Source organism: Gilbertella persicaria (genome assembly GCF_025201335.1).
Source record: "Gilbertella persicaria strain CBS 190.32 chromosome Unknown B0P05scaffold_53, whole genome shotgun sequence".
NCBI lineage: Eukaryota > Fungi > Mucoromycota > Mucoromycetes > Mucorales > Choanephoraceae > Gilbertella > Gilbertella persicaria.
This window is the reverse complement of record NW_026252014.1, coordinates 15279-39902: the sequence shown is the minus strand read 5'-3', so window position 1 is coordinate 39902 and position 24624 is coordinate 15279. Positions and strand designations below refer to the sequence as shown.

The window sequence follows — 24624 nt, the reverse complement described above, 5'->3', positions numbered from 1 at the left end:
AAAAAAAAAAAGTTGCACTATCTTTTTATTATTAAATCTCAGCCCAAATGTTGTTTCCTAATCAGTCATTGTAGATGCTTGTTTTTGAAGTGATAATGGCTGAGGAAGTGGATATTTGCCATGTTTAAGGTAATTAGCATATCCTTCGTATCTTTTTCTTGCCATTCCATTCCATTCTCGGCTTACTTGAACAGAAGCAGCACGACGAGGAATATCAACATACGTATGATAGACTTGTTCATCTAGACTTGTTGTTTTGATTGCTTGAGGATGTTCATCCAAAACATTTTTATGAATATAGTTTTGATATTGTTGAAATTCAGGGAAATTTTCAACACTGTTGTAAGTAGAGCGATCGCCATGGGTGACCATTAACTTTTCAATGTTTTTAAATTGTTGTGTGTATCTAAGAGTCTAAGTTAAACATGATATATGCACGCATTACCTTTTGTATTCTTTATGTTCAGCCAAAGTGACACTGGGCTCAAGATTATGCTGTGTAATGCCTTCAATCGTCCAAGCAGGTATTTTTTCTATATTGTTTGTCTTTTCTGCATTTTCAGGTTCAACCTTTTCTTTTGATTGTGTTGAATTGTTGTTTGAACTACTTTTGGAAGCTCGAACCGTAAATGGACTCATGTCCAACGCTTCTGCTTTTGTCAATCTAGAAACTCCATAAGAAACAAGAACATAAAATACAAGACTTACTCTTTGATTTCTTTTGAATGAGCAGAGATCTTTAATGGCCTGTATTTCAATGTGCCATTCATATTAAACGTGAAATGACTATCCAAACTTGTTAATTGCTGATGGTTATAGTATTCTACCCAATGGCCTTGATATAAATCACTGGCATCTGGATTGACAGCAGGCACACGAAATTGTTTAGGAATAGCAAATCGTTCTGGATCGAGGTCATCTTGCTTATCCTCAAGCACTTTTTTTTTATACCAATAACGATAACTAAGGCTTGTCAGACCTAACAATACCTTATGCATATCTACTTACTCTCTTCTGACTGTTTTTTCTAAAGGATGTTGGTTATGCAAATGGTAATCAGAGCTTAATTCCCATAACATGGGCTGTCCATCCTTGGTAACAAAATTGCCAAGAAAGAGATTAATCGCATCTTGTTTATCAGCATCTATTCAAACCATAAGCAACATCACCTTATTTTTATGCCTGTACCTGAGAACGCATTAGCATAAAAACGACGGATAGATTCAATCATGTCTCGAGGATGACTTGTCCATTGGTTGATTTTACGATACGTTTCCATCGTATTCACTAAATGTGACCCACCATATTGCAGTGCAATGGTATCACCATGATCATGATACATTTCAGTAAAGATATTGACAGCATCCGAGTCAAAGTCAATCTTGGGTGAAGCAATCACGCCCAAGACATACAACTGATGGCCCAGTGCACACTTTCCCATAAGAAACTGAGCCGCATTGGTGCGATCAAGACAGTCAATACAATTGGTTCTCAAGACACCATGCTGTCGTTGTGTATCCATGCCAATCCCACTCTGAAAAAAACCTGTGGTTTCCATGGTATCGTCTGCTATTTTCTCTAAAAAGCCAATTACGTCTTGGTCATGGCTCTTGGATGCTCTTGACATGTCCCAAGCAACGTACTTGATCTGTTTGTCGTTCGGTAAGAATTGGTTGAGATACGAGATACATTCAGCGAATTCTTTGCCTAGGATTGATTCCCGCTTGGTTTTTTCTTTTTGTTTGATCAGGTTGAGTACAATACAGGGTGTGCCGTAGCGTTGAAAGAGGTTTTCAAAATGAAGAGCAGCCGCTGAAAAGAAAGGATCAACTACGTTTAATTCAATAGGTGGTTTAGGTGACATGTTGGTTGTATCTTGAGACCAAATGAGTGGAATAGACCCTCTGTGTTGAACATAAGACGTATAGCGAGGATTGCCATGCAAATAATCTGTGGAATGAAATGAAGTCGTGGACATGTCTGCCACAATTTGTTCTGTTTCGACATCATTGGCCACGAATCCCTTATCGTTCACACCTCGCTTAAGGAACCGAGCTCCTGCAAAATACCTTGATCTTCTGGCAATCAAGGTTACCATGATACTCCTGCCAAATACAGATATCTTGGCTTGATCTACAAACCCATAAATCAAGGGCAAGACCCATCCTGATCGGCTGTCTAAATTCTTAAACCCAGAACTAAGCAAATAATGGTTCCAGACAAACATGTCATTATGCAGCAGTCCTGGATCATCTTTGTCTGTGTCTTGTTTGTTCGCTAAGGGTGGTTGTGTCAAGTTGTTTTGAAGTGAGTTGGTAATATCATAGGTGTATGAAAAATAAAAGTTTTTGGCTAGATCAATGTTCTGAAAAGTAGCTACATAGCGTGCTTCATCTGAATTCTTGTCAATTTTAGCACCAAGACCAATAGGCACAAGGCGTGTTTCATCAATATGATAGATATAATGACCACCCAACATGGCTACTTGGCGTCTCTTTGTAATGAAGATCATGTACCAACCTTGTGTGAATCGAACAAAACCTACAATGCCATAGATACGCATAGAAGACAGTTGAAGTCCACCTACACTGAGATTACCGTCCTCAATCATTTTGAGTAATCGCGTTTTTTCTTGTTCTGTATAGAGCACATCGTCTTCAATTACAACAAGTTCGGTAGGATTCGTTCTATGGATTTGAAGTACACGATACCGTTGTTTGGCTTCATTAGTTCCAACTAGATAGTATCGCTTATTACGGTGTTTTAATAGGATGTCTTGATTCTGTTACTTACAGTCTTGGTTTCATAGAGCTGAAATTGACTCATACAAAATCTAGGATGAGCCCAGTTGAGTGATTCTTTCTTTTCAGGTGTATTGATAGGTATATCTTCCTTCTTGGTAGGTATTTCGGGTATATGTGAACTCAGGTATTGGTCATGAAGATATTGTTGGTTATCATTGAATATTTGAGCATCTTGGTTCATGGTGGAATAAAGTAAAAAAAAAAGGGGGGTGGGGAGGGGGAAACTTTATTCGTGTGTTTATGTATAAAAAAATAATCTACGTCAAACAAAAGAGACTTCTACTTTGATTCTTCAGCATCTTCAGGCTTGTTTTCAGCCTTGTCGTTTTCTATTCAATATGAGTTATGACGCCATAGTATCATCTAACTTACCATCCTGCAAATCAGAAGTCCACAAAGTCAAGTTATCTCTCAACAATTGCATGATAAGAGTAGAGTCCTTGTAAGATTCTTCAGAGAGGGTATCGAGTTCAGCAATAGCATCATCAAAGGCTTGCTTGGCCAAGTGACAGGCACGGTCAGGGGAGTTGAGAATTTCGTAGTAAAAGACAGAGAAGTTTAAGGCAAGACCGAGACGAATAGGGTGAGTAGGGGCCAATTCAGTTTGAGCAACATCAGTAGCGTTCTTGTAAGCATCATGAGCTTCAGTAGCAGCATTCTTACGGGCATCACCAGTCAAGAATTCAGCAAGGTAACGGTGGTAATCACCCTTCATCTTGAAATAGAAGACCTTGGATTCACCACCTTGAGCATTGGGAATCAAGTCATCGGTCAAAACAGCCAAGATGTCTTGACAGACTTCTTGGAGCTCAGTTTCGATCTTTTGGCGGTAAGCCTTGATCTTTTCAACTTGAGAAGCGTTACCTTTGCTTTCTTCCTTTTGTTCAATAGAAGAAACAATTCTCCAAGAAGCACGGCGAGCACCAATCACGTTCTTATAAGCAACAGACAAAAGATTACGTTCTTCAACAGTTAATTCAATACCCATCTATAGAGTATGTTAGGATGTGTGTTTCATGTCTTATTCTTACCTTGGCAACTTCCTTGGTGAATTGAACCATTTCTATCAAGAAAAGAGTGCTTGTCAGAACAAGATGAACAAACAAACATGCACTCACCATCATAACGCTCGGCTTGCTCGGCAAGCTTGGCCATGTAGACATTATTTTCGCGTTCCTATAGAAAGAATGAGGTAAATACCATGACAAAAAAAAAAGAAATGAGGACATTTCAACTCATCTTGTCGTGTCTCATGAAATACTTACAGTAGTCATTGTTTATAAAAGAAAACAGAAATATATATGTAAAAAGGAAAGAGATGAAGAGATTCCAAAAAAAAAATTATTATTGAGGTTTATTTATTCTTGAAAAATCTTTTCGATATAAGACGTCATACAAACACACATGAGACGGAGAACGCGTCAAGTAATACAAATACTGATTTCCCTCTTTTTTTTTTGTTTATTTATCTTCTTTTTTTCTCGTTTGTATGATTTCTTAAAAAGTATCTTTTGACTATATATATATATATATAAAAGAATATATGATGTTGTCTATAGAATGAATACAAACAAGGTCTAAATGGAAACCCATAGAAGATCAAAAAAAAAATAATAATAGGTGTGCCTATCGGTACTTGAATCAAAAAGGACGGTAAATCAAATGATACCGCGCAAAGATGTTCCAATGCCTTTATAGCCGGGTCTTTAAACAAGAAAGTGTCAAACTCTTTAATTTGGTAACTTGACATTTGAATCTAAAGGCAAGGAAGATTTACAAATAGGAGACAGCTCCGAAAGCTATAAAGTCCGGCTTGTACTTGCATTAAAAAGAAAGAATGAGTTTTATTTGAGAAATACCAAGAGAAAAAAAAAAGTGTAGAAAGAAAGCAAATGTCTGTAGACATAACGTTCTTTAACGGTAAGACTTTTGGTAACGGGCACGAGCACCAGGACCAGCAAACTAAACATCAAAAGATCAGTATGGATTTTATATATCGCACTTTACTTACCTTCTTAGGTTCACAACGACGAGGATCAGCAACAAGAAGAGTACGGTCGTATTGAACAAGGATTTCCTTGATTTCCTTCTTGGCAGCTTCATCAACAAACTTTTGGTAGAAAGCAACAATGGCCTTAGCAAGAGCTTGACGGATAGCGTAAACTTGAGAAGTGTGACCACCACCATTGACTCTGATTCTGATGTCAACGTTAGCGAAACGTTCTTCACCCAAAAGAAGGATGACTTCGTAAACCTTGAACTTCAAGATCTCAGGTTCGAGGAGATCAATGGGGGAACCGTTAATACGGATAAGACCACGTCCACGCTTGCAGTGAGCAACAGCAGTGGCGGTTTTCTATCCATGAGGTTGAGTATGCTAATGATTGTTGTTTTCTTCTCCTACCTTACGGCCGAATGTCTGTACAGCTTCCATTTTCGGTACTATATAGATGGATGATGATTAGTTTTTTGGTGCTTTAGGTGGATGGCGATGCTGGCATGTAGATGGATGGATTTTTTTTTTTTACCTTTAGGTTGAGAGAAGGAGCAAAATGAAGGCAGGCCATGCCTTTTGCTTATCAGAGCCAGCTAACCCGCCCACATAGAAGGATAGAGAGAGGGAGAGGAAGACACGGTGTGTATGAGAGAAGAAAATCCAATTCCGGTCCGATTTAGTGCGGGCTCATTCACTTCCTGAATAGACTTGAGCGGCATAAAATACACGCTTTTTTTTTTTCTTTTTCGTTATGAATGATGATGAGGAACAAACCCCAAAGCATAGTTCAGTAAGCATCTATACAAGGTTCTTCTTGTTCTTACTGAATGAATTTTTAAAAAGGTGCGTTCGACTCTAGTAGGTCTCTTGGTTGGAAGCCTCATGTGCTTTTCCAACATGTATTTTGGTCTTCAAACAGGTTGGATATCCATGATGTCTCTACAGGCTTCTTTACTTGGGTTTGCTATCCTCAAGCCATGGCAACACAGTTCTTTTGGACCCAAAGAAAATGTGTATCTACAAACAGTGGCTGTGGCTACAGCTACCATGCCTTTGGCTGCTGGATTTGTGGGTATTATACCTGCCCTAGCTCAATTGGATAGCAATGACCATCCTACTGGACCTATCCTTTTACCTGCTTGGAAACTCATGCTGTGGTCTTTGGGTCTATCGTTGATTGGTGTGTTCTTTGCTATTCCTTTGCGCAAACAAACGATCATTAGAGAACAACTTCCATTTCCTTCAGGTGCAGCAACAGCCCAAATGATTCAAGTGCTGCATCATACGACAGAAGAGAGTCGTGTGGCCTTAGATACATTAACAGAGAGTTCATCCTCTTCGTTTGATCTGTCCACAGAAGACACGACATGGCCTTTAAAACGAAAAGCACTGTATGTATCCTTTAGCATCTCTTCTGTCTATACACTTGCTTCCTATTTCTTTCCAATTTTGTATGCGTTACCTTTATTTAACTGGATCTCGTTTGGTTTGGTTGATTTCAAGGCTTGGGAATGGTATTTTACACCGAGTCTAAGTTATGTAGGTCAAGGTATGATTATGGTAAGTCAAGATAGATATCGCTTCTTTTTATTATTATTATTATTATTATTATTATTATTATTGAATCTGAACATTAGGGATTGCCTACCACACTTTCCATGTTATTAGGGTGTGTGGTTGGGTGGGGCATGTTATCGCCTATGGCTTATTATGCTGGATGGGCACCTGGTCCTATCAATGACTGGCAAACAGGTGCTAAGGGTTGGATCTTATGGATTTCATTAGGTGTGATGATTTCAGAGTCCATCGTGTCCCTCCTGATCATGCTGGTCAAACAAATTCATGCTACAGTCAACAGTTACCATCTACTGACAGACCATGTAGAGCAATCAAAAGAGGATGTTCCTCTAGACCAACAAGTCCCTCTTTCGATCACTCTTGGTGGGCTTGCAGCTTCCATTGCTTTGTGTATCCTGACTGTCCAGATTGTGTTTGGGAGTGATGTGATGCCTATCCATATGACGTGTGTCTCTATTGTGTGTGCTTTCTTCCTGAGTATCTTGGGTGTTCGAGCCTTGGGTGAAACAGATTTGAATCCTGTGAGTGGTATTGGTAAGATGAGCCAAGTGGTGTTTGCTGCCTTGATGCCCCGTGCTATTGTGGCCAATTTGATTGCGGGCGGCATTGCTGAAGCAGGTGCACAACAAGCAGGCGATTTAATGCAAGATCTTAAGACAGGCTATCTTTTACAAGCATCGCCTAAAGCACAATTCATAGGCCAATTGATTGGATCTTGTGTGAGTGCTGTGGTAGCCACAGGTGCTTATCTTCTTTATACAACAATCTATACTGTACCAGGGACTGAATTTCCAGCACCCACAGCACACGTATGGTTGGATATGGCTCGTTTAGTGAATGGACACCCACTCCCCCCGCATGTGTCTGAGTTTGTTTGGTTGTTTGGTATCCTGTTTAGTGTGTTGACATGGATAAAAGAAACTGGTTATGGCTATGTGCCTCAGGGTATTGCATTTGCTATTGGGATGTATAACCCGCCTAGTTTTACATTGGCCAGAGTGATCGGCGGATGGCTGGTGTATGGCTGGGATCGGTATTGTGATCAGCCTGATGCTGCATGGTTTGGGTCGTATAGAAGGGTAGGCAACATCATGCTGATTGTCGCCAGTGGGTTTGTGCTTGGTGAAGGAACATGTGCGATAGTGAATATGGTATTACATGCACTTGGAGTACCTCATTTTTGAAATAAAAGCTCTTTTTCAATCAAGGCTAAATAGTCTGTAGTAGTCGGTCGTTGTCTTTTGGTAGGCATGTTGGGTTTAGAAGGTCTAGGTCTCTTGTTTGCTCCATGACATCTTCTATAGTGCAAGATAGAGATTGTATCGATAGCACCGATACTTTCTTCATAAGATAAAGCAGGTCTTGAAGGAAGATTACCTACAGCATAAGCAACACTGGCTTGTCTTATCAATCCATGAAGCTTAGGATTTAACTGTGCAGGGAACAAGGTCATAGTACGAGCAGAAGGTAGATTGGCTAATTTACGAAACCCTTGCATCGTTAAGTAGGTCGTAGCCACTTGTTCTGTCACATCTGTCTTGGACAGATCAAGGTAGACCAGACTTTCAAGTTGGCCTACGTATTTTAAGCTCTTGTCTGTCACACCAGGTAGATGAGATAGATACAGGTCTTGGAGACCATGGATACCCAAAGTAGCCATAGTCACGATATAGGATACACCACGATCTGTAATAAGAGGGTTATGGCCTACATCAAGTACTTGAAGATGAGCAAACTCTTTTAATCGATAGAGGTCTTGGTCACGTAATCCACATGATCCTAATTTTAAGCATGTAATGAATTGAGGACATAACTGACTTGTGGCAATGAGACTTGGAAGGGCTGATCGTCCTGTTGCTGCTCTTGATAGCACAAGGCGAGTCCAAGGTGTATCGAGTTGTCTTAATTCATGACCAAATCGAGAGACAGCACCAAGTAAATTTGTATTCAGGGGTAAAGTACTCGTAAAGACATGTTCTAGAACAGTATAGACAATGGGTTGAAAAGGGACATTTTCAAATGAACTAATAAGCTCACTATGATGCTTCAAGTAATCAAGACAAATGGCATATAAGCTAGGTATCATCAAGAGAAATGAAAAAGAAAAAAATTTTTTTTTATTTTATTATAAATTAAGGAATATGAGTAGCCCCTTTTGCTTGACGTTGTTGTTGAAGAATACGCTTTTGGCGATTTTCTTCATTTTTGAATGCTGATTTTGTTGTCTTTTTCTCTTCTCGTCGATTCTAAAGGAATAATAAGTCAATGTGATGATGTATGATTTTGATTACCTTTTTGGCATCTTTGACTGCTTGTTTTCGTGCTTTTTTCTCTTCTTTTGTTTCTTGTTTAGATCGTGGAACACCTTTATTTTCAGCCATTTCTTCTTCTTCTTCTTCTTCACTTTCACTCTCATTTTCAACTTCTTCTTGTTCCTTCTTTTTCTGTTTACGCGCCACTTCTACTAAAATAGGCATGCCTGTCTTGGGATCAATACGAATACGTTTTGATGGTCCTTGATCACTAATCAGAGAAGGATGGTTTTCAAGGTTGGAATAAGTAGAAATCACACTCTGCACATCCCATGTCTCTCGTTGCTTTTGGACTGGTCTTTCTAATTTAGGCTCCAATACAACTGGCTTAGAACGAGGCACTTCTACTTGTTCATGAATATGTGTCTTGAGCAATCCTTGGCGAATCATATCTAATTTAGCAGCAGATGTTTCACCTTCCATTTTGGGCTGCATCTTTCTGCCCACAATTTCATATTTCTCCAAGAAATCATCTAAAATGGCTTCAAAATCAGCACGCTCTTCTGTTTCTTCTTCTTCCTCATCATCTTCTTCACTCTCTTCAGCATATTCCTCTTCTATCTTTTCAAACCGATCGTCCAATAGACGCAATTGTGGATTACGATGCATAGCAGAAGAAGACATTGAGAATCCAGTTTGTCTTGTTTGACGATCAAAGTCATCTAATTCATCATCATCATCTGAATCTCGCTTGCTTTGGTTCATTTTGAATTTCTTAAATGCTGCTTCCCAGTCATAATTCTCTTCAGTCACTACTTCTTGTTCTTCTTCCTGTTCATAGTCTTCATAGTCTGAATCCACATAGTCTTCATCTTCTTCAGGATCATAAGGTTCTCCATCAGCATTTAAAGCATCAAAGAAATCGTCATCTAGATCTTCAATGTATTCTTCATCTGAAAGAGCTTCAAACACTTCACGTAATCTAGGATCCATGTCAGGCTGAAGACCTTGATCCAAACCAGTAGATTGGTTCATTACACCTACACTCATCTCAACTTGAGAAGGCAAGACACTGCTAGGCAATTCAATCAAGCGTGGGTTCTTTTTTTCGCGGTATTCATCTTTCAAGAATCCATCATCCATTGTCTTGGGTTTCTCTTTCTTTGTACTGGGTGCTGCTAAAAACACAGCATCTGTAGCATCACCAATCGTCCTTAAATGCTGCATATAGTCGTATTCACCATCATCAAAAAAGATACCATGTTGAGCTGCCTGTCCAATACGTCTAAAGGGGAAGGGGTGGATTCTCTATAAGACATCATATCTATTTAGTGTTTGACTTACTGGTCAATTTCATCTTGTGTAAGTTTCTTGGGCTTCGCTTTGACTCGGTCAATTTCAGCTTGTGGTTTATGCTGTCATATATATATATATATATTAGATCATGCTTATACTATTTTCTTTGAAAAATAACTTACCTTGAGTTGATTGATAGGCAAAACTTCTTGAAGGACACGATCAGAAGCTTCTGTATCATTAATAAGAGGATCCTTTTGAGATCGATGCACCACATGAAAGTGCTTGGCTGATTTCTTGTCAATAAATGGTTTTTTACCCATCGTTCAAAGTATGGAAAGAGAGAAGAAAAGGAAGGGGAAAAAAAATGACAGTGGCTTATGAAGCTTACTTGATCTTTTATGATTGGATACAATAAAATACATGGAATTCAAAACCAGCCTATGATTCCATCCCCCCCTTTTTTTTCTCTTTCTCTTACTATCCAACCATGACCACTCTTTCTGCCCCTCCTGTTCTTCCTGACCACGTCAAGAAACCCAACGAAGAAGAACACAAGAAAAAGTTGGAAGTCATCAATGCAAACATTGAAAAAATTCAAAAGCAATTTGTAAGATGATGATAATTAAAAAAAAATGCGATGGCATGTTTAACCTGGTTGTTAGGATGCTGTAAGAGACAAGATTGCCAAGTTGCCTCAAAAGAACGATAATACGCGTCGTGAAGAACTCAAGGCTGAGCTTGCCGAGATTCGTGAAAAACAAGCTGAACTCAAAAAGACTCGTAAGGCTGTGTATGAGCAATTGGATGCTATCAATGATTCTATTCGAAAGAAGGTAAGTACAAATACGAGAGGGGTTGTCGCGTCAAGCAAATTAGAACTGACACATACATACACGTATTAGGTGGGTTCTATCAAGGGATTTCAAACCAAAATTCCCTTCAAGACAACAGCTGAAGTAGATGCTCGTATTGCGTAAGTGAACCATCAAGACGCGTCTTTTTTTTTTTTTATGCATACTGATAACATGTTAGTGAACTTGAACGAAAGATTGAAGGCGGTGTTCGTATTGTTGAAGAAAAGAAGGTAAGTCTGATTGTTCTTGATCAAGACTGACACACGGTTCAGATGCTTCAAGAGATTTCTTTGTTGAAACGTAATCGTCTTTCAGTGGAAGATATTGATGAACAACAAAATGAAATCAACAGAGAAAGAAGCATTCAGGATGAACTCAAAAAGAACATTGATGACTCTGAGACCAAGCGTCTCAGTGATCGCTATGAACAATTAGATGCTGAATTCAAAGAACTGAATGCTGAACAAACCAAGCAACGTGAATCCCGTAACCAGCTCTATGATGAACGTAACCGTCTCAAGGCCCAATTGGACGAAGAATACACCAAGTTGCGTACATTACGTGATGAACACCGCAAGAACAATGATGAATACTATACCTTTATTCGTCAATTAAGAGAATACAAGCGTGAACAAGAACAGCTCCGTAAGGTACAAGAAGAACAAGAAAAGAGACAAGAGGCTGCTCAACAAGAATTGGAATTGGCTTCTTTGCCTGCTTTTGAAAGTGAGATTGCACTATGTGATAACTTGGCTATCTTTTTGGAAGGATTCATTTCAAATGGTGGCAAGACAGCTGCTTCTGAAGAAGTCAATGTGTCTAAAGTGGCTAATGCCTTTGAAGGTATGGTGATCAAGAAGCGTGACGATGATGAAGAGTTCTTTGCTGGTGCCAAGAACAAGAAGAAGAACAACAACAATAAGAGCAAGGATCCCAAGGAAAAGAAGTCGGATACCCTTAAATTGCCCCTTGCTACCATGGAAGCCTTTTTTGATATCAAGGTGACTGTGCCCACCAAGATTTCTGAAGTACCTGCTACACTTCAAAAGTTAAAGGAGCGCAAGGCTTATTATATTGCTGAACAACCCAAGGCGACTGAATTAAACAAGAAGAAGGCCGAAGAAAAGATTGCTGCTATGCAAGAAGCAGAACAACAACAGAATGAATAGATAATAAACATATAATTCTTTTTTTTTTCTTTCTTGTTTTTATTTCTTTATACATGGTATGAATAGACTGGCCTTGATAAGATATAAGCATCTCTATTGTCAATCAGTTTATAGTAATCATGAACAATGGTTTGTATTCGAAATCCATTGCGGAGATAGAACCGAATGGCTGCTTCATTCACTGTCTGTACATGTAAATAAAGTGAGGTAATGATGGGATTCGTGGAGCTTCTTGCTTTTTCCATGACATGCTCAATTAACAGACTGCCTGCCATGTGTGTCTGCTATGTAAATCATGAACACTGTGGTTTAGAGGACACTTACCAAGGCCTAAATTTCGATAATGCTTTAATACGCCTAATGTCATCATGTATATCCTGGCTGTATATTTTATATATTTTGAGAGTTCTAGTCTACAACAAATTGCACCTGCATAGTGATTATCGTAATAGACTGATATCTAGTGTTAGTCCCTGATGTGTGTGTGTGTGAGAGAGAGAGATGGGTGTGTTACTTACTCATCTTTGCTAACTCGCCTGCATTCAATACTTCATCATAAAACCGATGTCCATAACTGACAGGAAATACGCGTCTATGAAGATCAACCAAGCTGGGTAGTGTCTCATGTGTGACATTGCTAAATGTAATATGAGAAGAATTCATAAATAACAAAAAAAAGAAAAAAAAAAAAGATAGAAATTGCATTAAAATCATACTTCAACTCAGGCACGCGTCTCTCTGTCTGTCCTTTTTTATTATTATTGTTATCAAAATGGAAACAGAAAGTATCCCTTTACTTCCTAACATCAGTGCAAGTTATGTCCCAAAAGAGCCTGTGTCATGTATTCATGAACAAAAAGACATTGAAATGTTTGCTAAAACAAAAGCATTTGATCGTATCATGACCTTTGTTATGTTATTAAACTCGAGTGTGATGCAGAAAAAGATATCTGATCCTTGTCTTATTTCACCTGTAAGTCAATTACATGATAAGATCCGATAGTGTACTTATTCAATAGTTGTATTAGCAAACACAACGTATTCTTGATTTACTAAACACATTCGATGGTTGGATTGACGAGATTCCTCTTTTGGATAACCCACAACGGTTTGGAAATAAGGCATTTCGTCAGTTTGTTCAAAGACTGCATCAAGTAAGACAAGACACATATGAGAAGTAGCTAATCAAAGTTTAGAATGCATATCCATTACAGCAACAAGTATTGCCTGAACATATGCATAAAGCCATCCCTGAATTATCAGAATATTTAACAAAAGGATTTGGTAACGAAACGCGTATTGATTATGGCTCGGGACATGAATTGAGTTTTGCTGCTTGGCTTGCTGGTATTGCCATGTTGGGTGGATTTGAACCAGACGACTATCAGGCGATGGTATTAAGAATCTTTGTTAGGTAAAATCAAAAGATGAGATCCGTGACTGAGAACAAAGTATAGATACTTGGAACTAGTACGCCGTATTCAAACGACATACACATTAGAGCCTGCAGGAAGTCATGGTGTATGGGGATTAGATGACCATCAATTTTTGCCTTATGTATGGGGAAGTGCACAACTTATCAGTAAGACATCTCGATGACCATAGAAGCAATATTGACCTAGACAATAGACCATCCTCGTTTACAGCCTAGATCCATTCGAAACAAAGATACAGTAGAGGCATGTGCATCTGAATACATGTATTTTAGATGCATTCAATTCATTTTACAAGTAAGTAAATGTGTGATGGTCTGGTTATTGATCATAACATAGGTCAAAAGAGGTCCCTTTTTTGAACATTCACCCATGTTGAATGATATTTCATCCGTATTTAGCTGGTCCAAAGTGAATTCAGGCATGTCAAAGATGTTTGTTGCTGAAGTATTGAGAAAAGTACCTGTTGTGCAGCATTTTAGATTTGGTGGTTTGTTTCCTTTTGAAGAGAATACTGTCTAATGGATGGAATACTAATAATAAAAAGGGAAGAAGGGAGGATAGAAGCCATAGTATTCTTCAATCTATAGTGATATCCTTTTATCTATACTTCAAGTTACTTGCATTTTTATAGCTCATCATGATCAAATACCTCAGTCGACAGAGACTTGGATTGATTCGTGCTAAAAGAGTATGATGGAAAGTTTTGAATCACAAAATATCAACTATTAGCTAAGAATGCCTATAAAAGAGGATGAAGCAGTGAAAATTTGTCCTACTTTTAGACAGCCAATGTACCCTATATACATGATTAAACACTGAAAAGACATGAAATGTACAAAACTTGCTCGATTAGTTCCATTCGACACTGAAAATAGCACAGTTTGGCTGTGGAAATAATTTATCTGCTCTTAAGCAGTACTTTTGATTTCAGATGAAGGCATAACAGCACCAACAATACTTTATCTGAAAACTATTTTCCTTTTTTTTATCAATAGCTTGATTTGGATCAGTATTGACTGAGAAACCAAAATTCAAAGGTTTTTTTTACCAACGCATAAAAGTATGTATATCTCACACTAAGTGCAAAAAGACCACTTAAAATACTCAATCAATATGATGACTGCAAGCTACATCCACATCCTAAAACTTGGTGTTTAAGACATACAATGGCATGTGCAGCATTGTAGCAAGAGAAGAGGGAGGAGGGTTTGTATGGGTGATAAAGAAGTACAACTCCTTTCATAAAGTAAATGATACCTTCCACAGAAGAGAACTACCGTATCATTTCACATTTATATATATACACTTAGGAACTTCTCTTTGAGCTTCTGTTTGTTTTTCAATCATGTATTTTCTTATAGCTTCCCTCCCCCCCCCCCCTATCTCATTCCTTTAAATATATTTACAATGAACATATTTATTATTTTCTACCCATAAACTTCTTAAACAACTGATGATGTTCTTTTTGAGGAGCACTGTTGCCTCTTCCCCGGCCAGCAAATTGTCCTCCAGCATTACGATTGTACTCAAGATACGCCATATTATCACCACCGGCCAATGTACGAGATGTAGTGACTTGTCTCTTCACAAGACCTGAAGTACGGTTCTTGGCTGCTGCTTTTCTGTCGGTGATTTTGCCAACATCATCCACATTGATCAATTCTTCATCACCTAAATCCGTCTATTGCAAAAGTGAATAAAACACATTAAATGATGCCATGCACTTACATCGTTGGTTAACAACACTGCCTTTAACAAATCCATTTGTTCTTGATGTGTTCTAAACACAATATTAGGATCACTGTCCATGCCTTCTAGGTTAGTAATGACTTTGAAAGCATAACCTTGATCAATCAAGAACTGTTGACGTTTAGTAGAATAATACATTTCTTGCGTATCACGAGAAACAAGTGAATAAAAGAAAGCATTGAAGCCTTCATCATTACGTCTTTTGGCTCTCAAAATACGACCTAAACGTTGTGCTTCTTGACGTCTGGAACCATAATGGGATGAGATTTGAATCAAACAAGTGGCTTCAGGTAAATCAATACTGGTATCACCCACTTTGGATAAAAAGATCGTATTGACAGCAGGATTGTATTGAAAGTTCTGCAAGATACGCATACGTTCTTGTTGGCCTGTACCACCATAAATATAGGGTTTACCTAATTTTTTTGCGTATTCAATCAATGCATACACATTATCAGAAAACACAATGATTTTGTCACCACGTTGTTCATGGTACCCAATCAAGTATTGACAAGCTTGGAACTTCTTGGGGTTCATGACATACAACAAGGTACGTTTACGCGAGTTTTCATAGAGATATTCTTTGTAGAATTCAGGTGTCATTGGACACCATACTTCAGCACACTGTACATTGGCAATATGACCACGACTGGCTAAATCCATCCAATTGGCTTCATACAGTTTAGGACCAATCAAAAAGTTCAAATCATCAATCTTTTCATCTTCACGGACCAATGTAGCTGTCAAACCTAGTTTAGCATGAGCAGCAATGGTCGTTACTACTGTACGAAACATGTTGGCAGGCACCACATGGACTTCATCCAGTAACAAGAACCCCCATTCACGGGATTCAAGAAACTCCATCATTTTCTGAGCATCATAAGAACGCTTACGCTTGTTGGCCACCATAGAATAAGTAGAGATCACAATACCAGAGGCACCCGAGAATTTTTCTTTACAGTCTGAAGTAAATACGGCCACTTGGTTTTCTTTGATACTACTCCATTGTAAGAATTGTTGTTTCCATTGCATGACAGATACCCTAGAGAATTAACTTCAATATAACCCTGCCATGAACTTACGAAGAAGTACACAAGACTAAGCAACTCTTTTTGATCGTACATGCTGCAGTGATACCAACCAGTGTTTTACCAGCACCACAAGGCAACACAATAATACCAGATCGAGCACGACTAGAGAAATATGAGTGTCTATTGCTTCTAGACAGAATTTACTTTACCCATTACCAAACATTTTAGACAGACTCTTTTCTTGATAGGGACGAATGGTAGTTGTTGGCTTCAAATCAATCTCAAGATTAGCATTCACAGTATCATTACGGAAATCATATTCTTCCAGCATAGGATAATCAATATCATTACATCTTTTTTTGATGTTCTATTACAGTATAAATATAGAATAAAACAATCCAGTATACATACTTCAACATGCTCTGCAGCAATTTCAAATGAATGGACTTGTTCACCTCCAATATCATCGTCATCTTCGTCTTCTTTATCAATGCCTACAACAGCACCAAAGTACTTTTCTTCTTCTTTTTTTCTCTCAATTTCTTCTGCTGTTAACTCTTTTGGTTTCTCTCCTTCTTCACCTGTTATCTTGGGTTTATTCGTCACGCCTGGGATAGTCAAATCTTTGCCTGTCGGCTTTTGATTGACTAACAGGACAGCAGAACCTGGTGGTGCACTAATAACTTGGTCATTTTCATCACGTACAATACGACCTGAAGATATAATGGCGTCTTTGAGTAACATTTGGAGTGTTTCTGGATGCGAAGATTCAACGAAATAACGATTGTGCTTCAAGACTAACTTGACTTTACCATACGATAAAGTACATTGACGAATAAACTGAGTAATGGAATCAGGCACAGGGACTTTACAGAGACGATTCAAGACTTCAATGATATCTTCTGTCTCTAAACCTACAGATACAGCAGCATATAATGAATAAGGTGTCAATTTGTATTCATGAATATGGGCAGGTCTATGCATCATGATATCAGCGAATGAAGGAGGAGATCATCCTTTTTTTTTTTACCTGCTAACAGGTTCACTAATAGCCACAAGAAAGTCTTGTGCTTGCTCAGCAATAGGCGAAAAGCCTTCAAGAATAATATGACCATCTTCAGGACTGATCCATAAAGGTCTTGAAGCGTGGTCTTGCTTTAATGGAAGATATGTATAGTCTTCTTTGCCAAAAATATGTGAAATAAAGTCGTTTTTGGATTCAAGAACTGCTTCGTTTTTTAAAGAGTGGATCTCAAGGTTGGCATTTTTGGGTACTATTGAATGTTAAAGCATCGATAAAAAAAACTATTTTTTTTTTTTTTTTTACCATATAACTTTGATTGTAAAGTATCGTCTAATTGAATATCGTCATCGTCATCACTAAAGGTTTCTACATGTTTCATGCATTAATATGACTTTTATTTAAATATAGCAAGAAACTACCATCGGCTTTTCTCTTACTACTCATGATGCCAAACAAAAGAGAAAAAAAAAAATGCGCATCCGCAGTTGATGAAATCCAAGCTATTTGGTTAGCCAATCAAAGGTTGATGTTGACTCTAGCTCCAAAAAATCGTGTGTCTTCCTCTTTTTCCTTCAACTAAAACAATTCAAGTTGTCAGCATGATGAGATTACTAGAAACACAAGATTTCAGATATGCATTACCTCGGAAACTCTTGAAAAAAAAATAAGCATCATTAGTGTCAGATGCGTTGAACAAAGTAAACATGTGATCTTCAAACATTGGAAAGAGGAGAGCCAACTATTTCTCTTTTCAAGGGCATAATACATTGCTCAAGAAATGACAAATAGCTATACAGTAACAAAGGCATTTGAGATTGTTTTTCAAGAAAAGAACATCAGCAGAAAGAACATGGAATCATTGCTTCCTTTGTACAGAATGATCTAACTGTGCTACAAAGAAAGATGATGACTTTGAAACGTTAACAGTTCAGACACTTGAGAAGCCTCGTTTTTCATTAAAAGAGAATTAGTCCTCTACGAAGGATGGAAGGGGCTTTTTTGGGTAAGACACAACATTACTGTTTCCGCCACTTTTCTGAAGATCACTTGGTCACTTTTCAGAACTTCAATGGGTCACTTTTTTGAGCCTCAATTGGTCACTTACAGTGCCTCCAGTGTCAATTGACGCTTTTTAAGATTATCTCGCGCTTTTGAACATCCCAATTAGCGCTTTTCATAGAATCCAATTTGCGCATTTCACTGGCCCAATTTGTGCTTTTGATCAAACCAAATCACGCTTTTTAAAAGCTCAATTAGCTCTTTTGGCGATCCCAAATGGCGTATTTAATAGATACATTCAACTTTGTTTTGCACAGGATATTGTTATTCAAGAGATGCAAACAAAATGTATTAAATGGGTTCCATTCGAAGACATTTGTCAAACATATTCACAGAATGGCGACTCATGTCTAAAAGAGCGGGAACTCTTGTGCTGCGTGATGCGGAAAATGACGCCTTACTATTGCACACACTTTGTATATGAACTCGAATTAGAAGAATTCATTTGTAGATAAATACATCTGTACAAGCGCCAGTAACCAACTCAAGTAGCATAGGGTATACGTTACCTCGACTACGTAAAGCCTTCTCTTTCAAAAAATACCCAATTTCCTTCTTAGAAGTAAACATAATACACGATCAGATCGAAGAGATTTACAGCTTTATGTATGATGATTTTGCAAAAGAGATACTTTGAGGGAGTTGTTCATGATATGCTTTCCCAACTTGGCGGTGTACATTCTCTTGCTGATCTTTTGACACTTTTTATTCATATAATCAGTTTTACCAAACTCCAAAGCAACAGTGAACGCAACAGTCGTCTTTGAAAGAATCAAAAGATAGGCGTCACTAAAGACCCATCCAGATAAACTGAACGGCATCTCTTACAGAGCAACATGACAGGCATGAGAGGATTCCTTCAGTATTGCATCACTATGTTGGTGTTTTCATCAGACGTATACAAAAATAAAATAAAATAAAATAAATAGTTTGGTTGGAAAAGAGACAGCCTGTGAACTTACCATGATCATTTTTGGCAATCTCTAAAAGCAATTGGAGACGGGAGAATCGCTAGTCAACGTATTGAAAAGCAAATAATTGCTGAGGACCCATCCAGAAACTGGACAGTACCAAACCCATGGCAGCAAGGCAAATATGAGTGGGATCCTTCATTATTGCACTGGAATGATAGAAAGTGTCTGTTACTCCCCCTAGTAAATCGCGTCAATGCAGAATTGATTTACTTACAGTGGTTACACTAAGTGTCCCATAAAACCTGTTTTTTTTTACCCTTCTCTACAAAAACTCGGTCGATCCTTCTGAAACTTGGCACATAGATCAATTAGGCATTGACAATAAGAGTCACACTGTTAATTGCTCCTAAACGCATCCAAAAACAGTGCTTCATTTTCAAAAGAGAGAAAATTTGTGTTTCACCAAAACTTATTCTTTATTTGAAATGCTCAAAATTTAGTATAACCACCCTTTGCTTTAATGACTGTTTCTATACGTTGAGGCATGCGATTATAGTATGCTTCCATGTCAAATTTGCGAAATTCGTACCATTCTTTTTCGACGCTTGACCACAGTTCGTCCAAATTTTTTGGTTTTGTATCATATCCGGCTAGCCTGCACTTTAACTGCTTCCAAAGATGCTCTATTGGGTTCAAGTCGGAACTGTTAGATAACCAATCAGCAATAAAGCTAACTTTGTGGGTTTTGAGCCAAGAAATGGTAGCCTTTGCTTTGTGTTTTGGGTCATTGTCTAGTTGAAAGATAGTTTTTTTTTGGATCCATACTATAATACTCCAATGTATCTAGGTATGACGACCCTAGAATCTCCAAATAGCAATCGGTATCCATTGTCTTTTGAAGCACTCGAGAGGCATATCCTACTCCAGAAGATGTCATGCACCCCCACATCATCAGAGAGCCACCTCCATGCTTGAGCAATAGCTTGTAGTTATGGGGCCTCGCTTTAAAACCTTGTAGTAACCAAGTGTATGTTGCACCATCCGATACCTAAAGATTGATCTTTGTCTCGCCGGTAAAAACGACACTCTTCCACTCGTTTGCTGACCAGTTACGATATTTTAAGGCCCATTTGTATCTCTTCGAAAGGTGAAAAACTCTCAAAAAAAAAATTCTTCTGCTTAAACTTTGCGTATAATCCTACCCTTTTTATCAGAGAGACTTCACTATATATCAATTTACTTGCTTGCATCTTTCCTTCCACAATGTCAGATTTAGCCCAAGGTAAGCATACTGCGTGTTGGCGGAAGCGACGAGTCTAATTACAGATGTTTTTAGCAGCATTAGAAAATTACGTCAAAACTAAAAAGGCAAGATCAACTATACAAGGCTTCATCAATAACGATGGAAACCACATAGAGGTGTTGATTGTTTGGTTTGAGACATTTGTTGAAGATGACGATGCATTGAAGTCTTTTATTGCAAAGTTCAAGCAAGTGTACAAGAATATCATAGAAAAATCATACAAAAGTAAGGTCAAAGTAGATATGAAGAGAATTTTTCAACAATCAAAATCTCAAACGAAAACAATGGTGAATGGAAGCAAAGTCCTGGACGAGGCTATGAATGCTGTCTCAAAGAGATTAATCTTGAGACTGAAACGATTACCAAAAGTATAGTATTAAAAAAATAGCTTGTTCAAAAAAATGATATCGATAGATGTACTGATAAAATGAAAAAATCTGTTATAGATTGTGTTTGGTGCGTCTTCCTTCTAATCCTCATCTACTGCTGGCGCTTCATCATCGACTGCTGGTGCTTCATCGATTGAAGAAAAATTGAATTCATATATCAAATCGTATAAAGACAAATCAAGAAAGCACGGATTCAATTTGCAAACCCAAGTTCACAAAGTGTTAGCAAGTCAAAACATAATATTGCTCAAGGAAGAACAGGTGTGTCCAGAACTCGCCAAGCATGTCGATACCGAATACCTCCTGAATAATATCAGAGCGAAAGCAATGACCAAAGATGTCACAGTTGACAGCATGATGTACTTGTCACTATGCACCTTATTTCGAGATGTCAACAACACAACCGACCGAACAAAGTTGAAGATAGAAATCAACCGACTATTTGAAGTTGCCTCCAAAGAGGATCGAAATATCATCGAGATATTCGCTAATTTGATTATCAAACTGCCCAACTTTGAACGACTTTCTCCTGCAGGAGAAATGGAGTTGATGGTGAATTTTTTGAACCCAGCTCTTTCGCCTATATTTCATTGCCCTGACAACAACAAGCATCTCATGTGGTTAAATCGTAAAGATGAAAATACAGCGATATTCCGACCAGATGCGACCACTGTTGGGATCCAGCAAAAAGCAGATACTGTTACTTTGGGATATGTAGAAGTGAAACCGCCAGACTTCGAATCCAATCCCGAGTTGGCATTCATGGATTTGGTTCGTTTAGGCACATTTTCTCGCCGTTTGATGTTAAGGGAAAATAACCGTAAGGTGATTGTGGTTCAATGCATTGGTTATCAAATGGTGTTCTACTTAGTCTCAGCATTCATAGAAGAAATCACGCAATTGGCTGAGATCTTGTCCATCGATGTACCTAAAGAAATTGGCCGAATTGGGTGCCTTCTACAAAAGGTAGACGACTTCAAGCGATTATTCTTTTTGTATGAGCATCAAAGAGAGACTCGGTACAAAATCTCAAGAGCACTTGAGGAAGAAGATGTTGCTCCACCAATTGATGCAATCAATCCCAAACGTCGCAAACAAAAAATTCCTTCGTTCTCTTTGGTGTAAGGTTTCTCGCTCCCCTCTCATATTTTTTCTCCTGTAGTCCAATACTATGTATAACCTATGAGACAAAGCATAGCCAAGTCATTCATTTATATATAAAGGCTTTTAAACTGATTTCATTTATAGTGTTATTTGAGGTTTATTGAGTAATGCAACAGTACGACTTCTGAATTTTCAGGCTTTAGTAAAAAGAAAATAATCTATAGCAAATGCGATTTGGTTTGATCAAAAGCGCGAGCTAATCTTAAAAAGCGCCAATTGACACTGAAGGCACTGTAAGTGACCAATTGAGGCTCAAAAAAGTGACCAATTGACGGCGGAAATACAGTATTTGCCTTTCAATTCTATCCAATCTGAATCGAGGTAATCCTTTTTTTTCAAAGCCCTTTTATTTTTCTTTCTCTTAAACCATGTCCGTGTATCATCAATCACGGCGGACGTTTGGAAATAAGAGTATATTACCTCTATCACAAACACATGAGAAACAGAATCTAGGTAAGAAACAAGCTTGATGCTACTCCTTTGACTAACATCAGAACAGCAATGCCTGTCCTTTTCGGCTTAACCCGAAAACAACTCTCATTGGTTGTGCTTGTGGTTCAAAACAGTACACTGGTGTTGATGATGAGGTATTCCCGTATTGTTCAAAAACCAGGACAGCCTATGTATATTGCTTCCACAGCTGTATTTTTAGCAGAAGTGTTAAAGATTGTCGCCTGTTTAGCAGTGATGCGTTATCAACAAGGTACCTGGGATAGATTTAGTCATATGGTCAAGCGAGACATTCTCGGTAAACCAGCAGAAGCACTCAAGATGTTGATTCCCTCTGGTTTATATGCACTTCAAAACAATTTGTTGTATGTTGCCCTTAGTAATTTGGAAGCAGCTTCTTTTCAGGTCACCTATCAGATGAAGATCATGTCTACAGCTGTCTTTAGTGTAGTCTTGTTGGGCAAAAGTCTTAGTCGGGACAAATGGTTGGCTTTGTTACTGCTAATGATTGGTGTGACATTGGTCCAATCTCAAAGCATGTCAAATACCAAAACAGACGATATCATTTTGGCACCTCAGAATCCTCTGATTGGATTCTTGGCAGTTATCACCAGCTGTGTGTCTTCAGGATTTGCAGGCTGTTATTTTGAAAAGATCCTCAAAACATCAGAAACATCCATGTGGGTACGTAATATTCAGTTGGGTATTTCAGGCTCATTTTTCTCGCTATTGGGCATGTTGGTTTATGATATTCATCCTATCATGGAAGGAGGATTACTGCAAGGATATGATTGGTTGACTTGGGTTGTTGTTGCCAACCAAGCACTGGGTGGACTATTAGTGGCCATTGTAGTCAAATATGCAGACAATATTCTCAAGGGATTTGCAACGAGTCTTTCTATCATTGTATCTGGTGTGATTAGCATCTATTTGTTTCATTTCCAACCTTCTGGTGTGTTTATTGTGGGTGCTTTTATTGTCATGCTTTCTTCTTATCTGTATGGCATTGATCTGTCAAAAAGATTTGGGGCGCGTATCAAGCCACTTTAGACTCTTTTTAAATAATTTACTTTTGTATATATACTAATTAAACTACATTATCATTGGCTGTTCTTTAGGATCATTGGCTGGCTCTTAATTGCAGTTGGCAAATCTTTCTAATTGACAGCAATGATCTAATCAACGATGGAATTATCTAATCTTGGAATGATAGGCCATTGCTTTCTCTGGGTGAGATCTCTGGCTTTTTTCTTTCTTTTTTTTTTGGAAATGAAGTACGTGTATGTTATATGTTATCAGATCTTTCCTATTCTCTCGCTATCTCAGCAAACATATTCATATGAAGCATTGGGTCCATGACAACAAAAGTTAAAACACAAGTGAATTAAGGAAAAACGGTCTTGGTCAATGAGACCTTTCTTTGTAGGAAGCGATGGATGTCAAACCACCCATCAATGCAAGTGTTGATTCTTGTTTCTATTACTCCTAATTATCTGTAACTAATGGCTTTTTGATGGCAATATCAAAGTAGAAGGATTAACAGCTTGTGATGTACCCTGTCTTCAGAAGGTATTTGCCTTAAAGTCAAAGTAAAAGAAAAGATTAGTGTGGTTGGTAGAACAGGAAAATGATGGTTTTGTTTTAACCCTGTCTTTGCTTAGAATGATTGAGCTCTCTTCTGACTGACGGTATTCATGTTCAACAAGTAGGTACATCAGACCTGAGAAATAGTTTGACGATAATTCCTTAAAACCTTTTTTTTTATTGACACTGTATAAATTCTATTTTGTTTTCTGGAACCCAAAGTTATTATCTAGGCCCCTTTTATTCGTCTGATCAAATAAGCTTCTTGAAAGCACTTGATTATGTTGGACTTTTAACCAATAGCACAAATAATTTTAGTATTTTAGACCAAAGACCATAACTCATATTGAATCTAGATGGTGTTTGAAGGTGGCCTTTGCTTTTTCACAAAATCAAACACAACTTATTTATTTGGTCCGTGCCTTATTGAAATATATAACTGTCTTGATGGATGAAGCAATAGCCATTACTGATTTTGAGACAGAGAAAGCAATTGAATAGTGCCTTAATTGGCCGATTGCCTATTGATTTGGCACGGTGATTGGATACGATAGGATCTTAGTGTTGGG

General features: G+C 38.1%; 14 protein-coding genes across 14 annotated transcripts; 6 read left to right on the top strand and 8 right to left on the bottom strand.

Moving 5' to 3' along the window:
- Positions 1-6: 6 nt before the first annotated feature.
- On the bottom strand, positions 7-584 carry B0P05DRAFT_275986 (uncharacterized protein). Its single transcript, XM_051573415.1, has 2 exons — positions 446-584; positions 7-375 (listed from the first exon to the last, which is right to left on the bottom strand). The coding sequence occupies exon 2, from the start codon at positions 370-372 to the stop codon at positions 58-60; it is 315 nt and encodes a 104-aa protein (XP_051430763.1). The 5' UTR covers positions 373-375; positions 446-584; the 3' UTR covers positions 7-57.
- Positions 7-3019, bottom strand: B0P05DRAFT_559076 (SacI homology domain-containing protein). Its single transcript, XM_051580214.1, has 5 exons — positions 2794-3019; positions 1189-2749; positions 1009-1144; positions 709-963; positions 7-664 (listed from the first exon to the last, which is right to left on the bottom strand). The coding sequence occupies exons 1-5, from the start codon at positions 2983-2985 to the stop codon at positions 442-444; spliced, it is 2367 nt and encodes a 788-aa protein (XP_051430762.1). The 5' UTR covers positions 2986-3019; the 3' UTR covers positions 7-441.
- On the bottom strand, positions 2876-4171 carry B0P05DRAFT_275928 (14-3-3 family protein epsilon). Its single transcript, XM_051573414.1, has 5 exons — positions 4070-4171; positions 3923-3980; positions 3836-3867; positions 3177-3792; positions 2876-3133 (listed from the first exon to the last, which is right to left on the bottom strand). Exons 1-5 carry the CDS (start codon positions 4076-4078, stop codon positions 3084-3086), a joined length of 765 nt encoding a protein of 254 aa, XP_051430761.1. The 5' UTR covers positions 4079-4171; the 3' UTR covers positions 2876-3083.
- A 547-nt stretch (positions 4172-4718) lies between these two features.
- Positions 4719-5238, bottom strand: B0P05DRAFT_581502 (40S ribosomal protein S16; the record flags this gene model as incomplete). Its single annotated transcript, XM_051582107.1, has 3 exons — positions 4719-4766; positions 4816-5160; positions 5209-5238. 3 exons carry the CDS (start codon positions 5236-5238, stop codon positions 4719-4721), a joined length of 423 nt encoding a protein of 140 aa, XP_051430760.1.
- A 459-nt stretch (positions 5239-5697) lies between these two features.
- On the top strand, positions 5698-7562 carry B0P05DRAFT_581501 (OPT oligopeptide transporter protein-domain-containing protein; the record flags this gene model as incomplete). The annotated part of the gene is made up of 2 exons (XM_051582106.1): positions 5698-6360; positions 6438-7562. 2 exons carry the CDS (start codon positions 5698-5700, stop codon positions 7560-7562), a joined length of 1788 nt encoding a protein of 595 aa, XP_051430759.1.
- A 302-nt stretch (positions 7563-7864) lies between these two features.
- B0P05DRAFT_445033 (uncharacterized protein) lies at positions 7865-8464 on the bottom strand (the record flags this gene model as incomplete). The annotated part of the gene is made up of 1 exon (XM_051573794.1): positions 7865-8464. A coding segment is annotated over one exon (600 nt), but the record flags the coding sequence as incomplete, so codon positions are not given.
- A 9-nt stretch (positions 8465-8473) lies between these two features.
- B0P05DRAFT_559062 (Low temperature viability protein-domain-containing protein) lies at positions 8474-10274 on the bottom strand. Its single transcript, XM_051580213.1, has 3 exons — positions 10109-10274; positions 9975-10045; positions 8474-9915 (listed from the first exon to the last, which is right to left on the bottom strand). The coding sequence occupies exons 1-3, from the start codon at positions 10247-10249 to the stop codon at positions 8625-8627; spliced, it is 1503 nt and encodes a 500-aa protein (XP_051430757.1). The 5' UTR covers positions 10250-10274; the 3' UTR covers positions 8474-8624.
- A 120-nt stretch (positions 10275-10394) lies between these two features.
- On the top strand, positions 10395-11980 carry B0P05DRAFT_605987 (uncharacterized protein). Its single transcript, XM_051583354.1, has 5 exons — positions 10395-10536; positions 10592-10762; positions 10832-10902; positions 10962-11013; positions 11056-11980. Exons 1-5 carry the CDS (start codon positions 10417-10419, stop codon positions 11950-11952), a joined length of 1311 nt encoding a protein of 436 aa, XP_051430756.1. The 5' UTR covers positions 10395-10416; the 3' UTR covers positions 11953-11980.
- Positions 11963-12640, bottom strand: B0P05DRAFT_559056 (putative acetyltransferase san). The gene is made up of 3 exons (XM_051580212.1): positions 12471-12640; positions 12277-12405; positions 11963-12220 (listed from the first exon to the last, which is right to left on the bottom strand). The coding sequence occupies exons 1-3, from the start codon at positions 12613-12615 to the stop codon at positions 12000-12002; spliced, it is 495 nt and encodes a 164-aa protein (XP_051430755.1). The 5' UTR covers positions 12616-12640; the 3' UTR covers positions 11963-11999.
- An 11-nt stretch (positions 12641-12651) lies between these two features.
- B0P05DRAFT_559051 (uncharacterized protein) lies at positions 12652-14337 on the top strand. The gene is made up of 6 exons (XM_051580211.1): positions 12652-12925; positions 12981-13106; positions 13149-13366; positions 13410-13534; positions 13582-13682; positions 13725-14337. Exons 1-6 carry the CDS (start codon positions 12725-12727, stop codon positions 13905-13907), a joined length of 954 nt encoding a protein of 317 aa, XP_051430754.1. The 5' UTR covers positions 12652-12724; the 3' UTR covers positions 13908-14337.
- A 456-nt stretch (positions 14338-14793) lies between these two features.
- Positions 14794-17638, bottom strand: B0P05DRAFT_559048 (P-loop containing nucleoside triphosphate hydrolase protein; the record flags this gene model as incomplete). Its single annotated transcript, XM_051580210.1, has 8 exons — positions 14794-15069; positions 15117-16179; positions 16220-16330; positions 16378-16535; positions 16580-17144; positions 17199-17442; positions 17496-17558; positions 17612-17638. Coding segments are annotated over 8 exons (2492 nt in total), but the record flags the coding sequence as incomplete, so codon positions are not given.
- A 765-nt stretch (positions 17639-18403) lies between these two features.
- B0P05DRAFT_559044 (uncharacterized protein) lies at positions 18404-18797 on the top strand (the record flags this gene model as incomplete). Its single annotated transcript, XM_051580209.1, has 1 exon — positions 18404-18797. A coding segment is annotated over exon 1 (176 nt), but the record flags the coding sequence as incomplete, so codon positions are not given.
- A 1694-nt stretch (positions 18798-20491) lies between these two features.
- Positions 20492-21982, top strand: B0P05DRAFT_581496 (uncharacterized protein; the record flags this gene model as incomplete). Its single annotated transcript, XM_051582105.1, has 4 exons — positions 20492-20584; positions 20636-20794; positions 20838-20841; positions 20997-21982. 4 exons carry the CDS (start codon positions 20492-20494, stop codon positions 21980-21982), a joined length of 1242 nt encoding a protein of 413 aa, XP_051430751.1.
- Positions 21983-22642: 660 nt separating this feature from the next.
- B0P05DRAFT_581495 (nucleotide-sugar transporter) lies at positions 22643-23521 on the top strand (the record flags this gene model as incomplete). Its single annotated transcript, XM_051582104.1, has 1 exon — positions 22643-23521. The coding sequence occupies one exon, from the start codon at positions 22643-22645 to the stop codon at positions 23519-23521; it is 879 nt and encodes a 292-aa protein (XP_051430750.1).
- Between the last annotated feature and the right edge of the window lie 1103 nt (positions 23522-24624).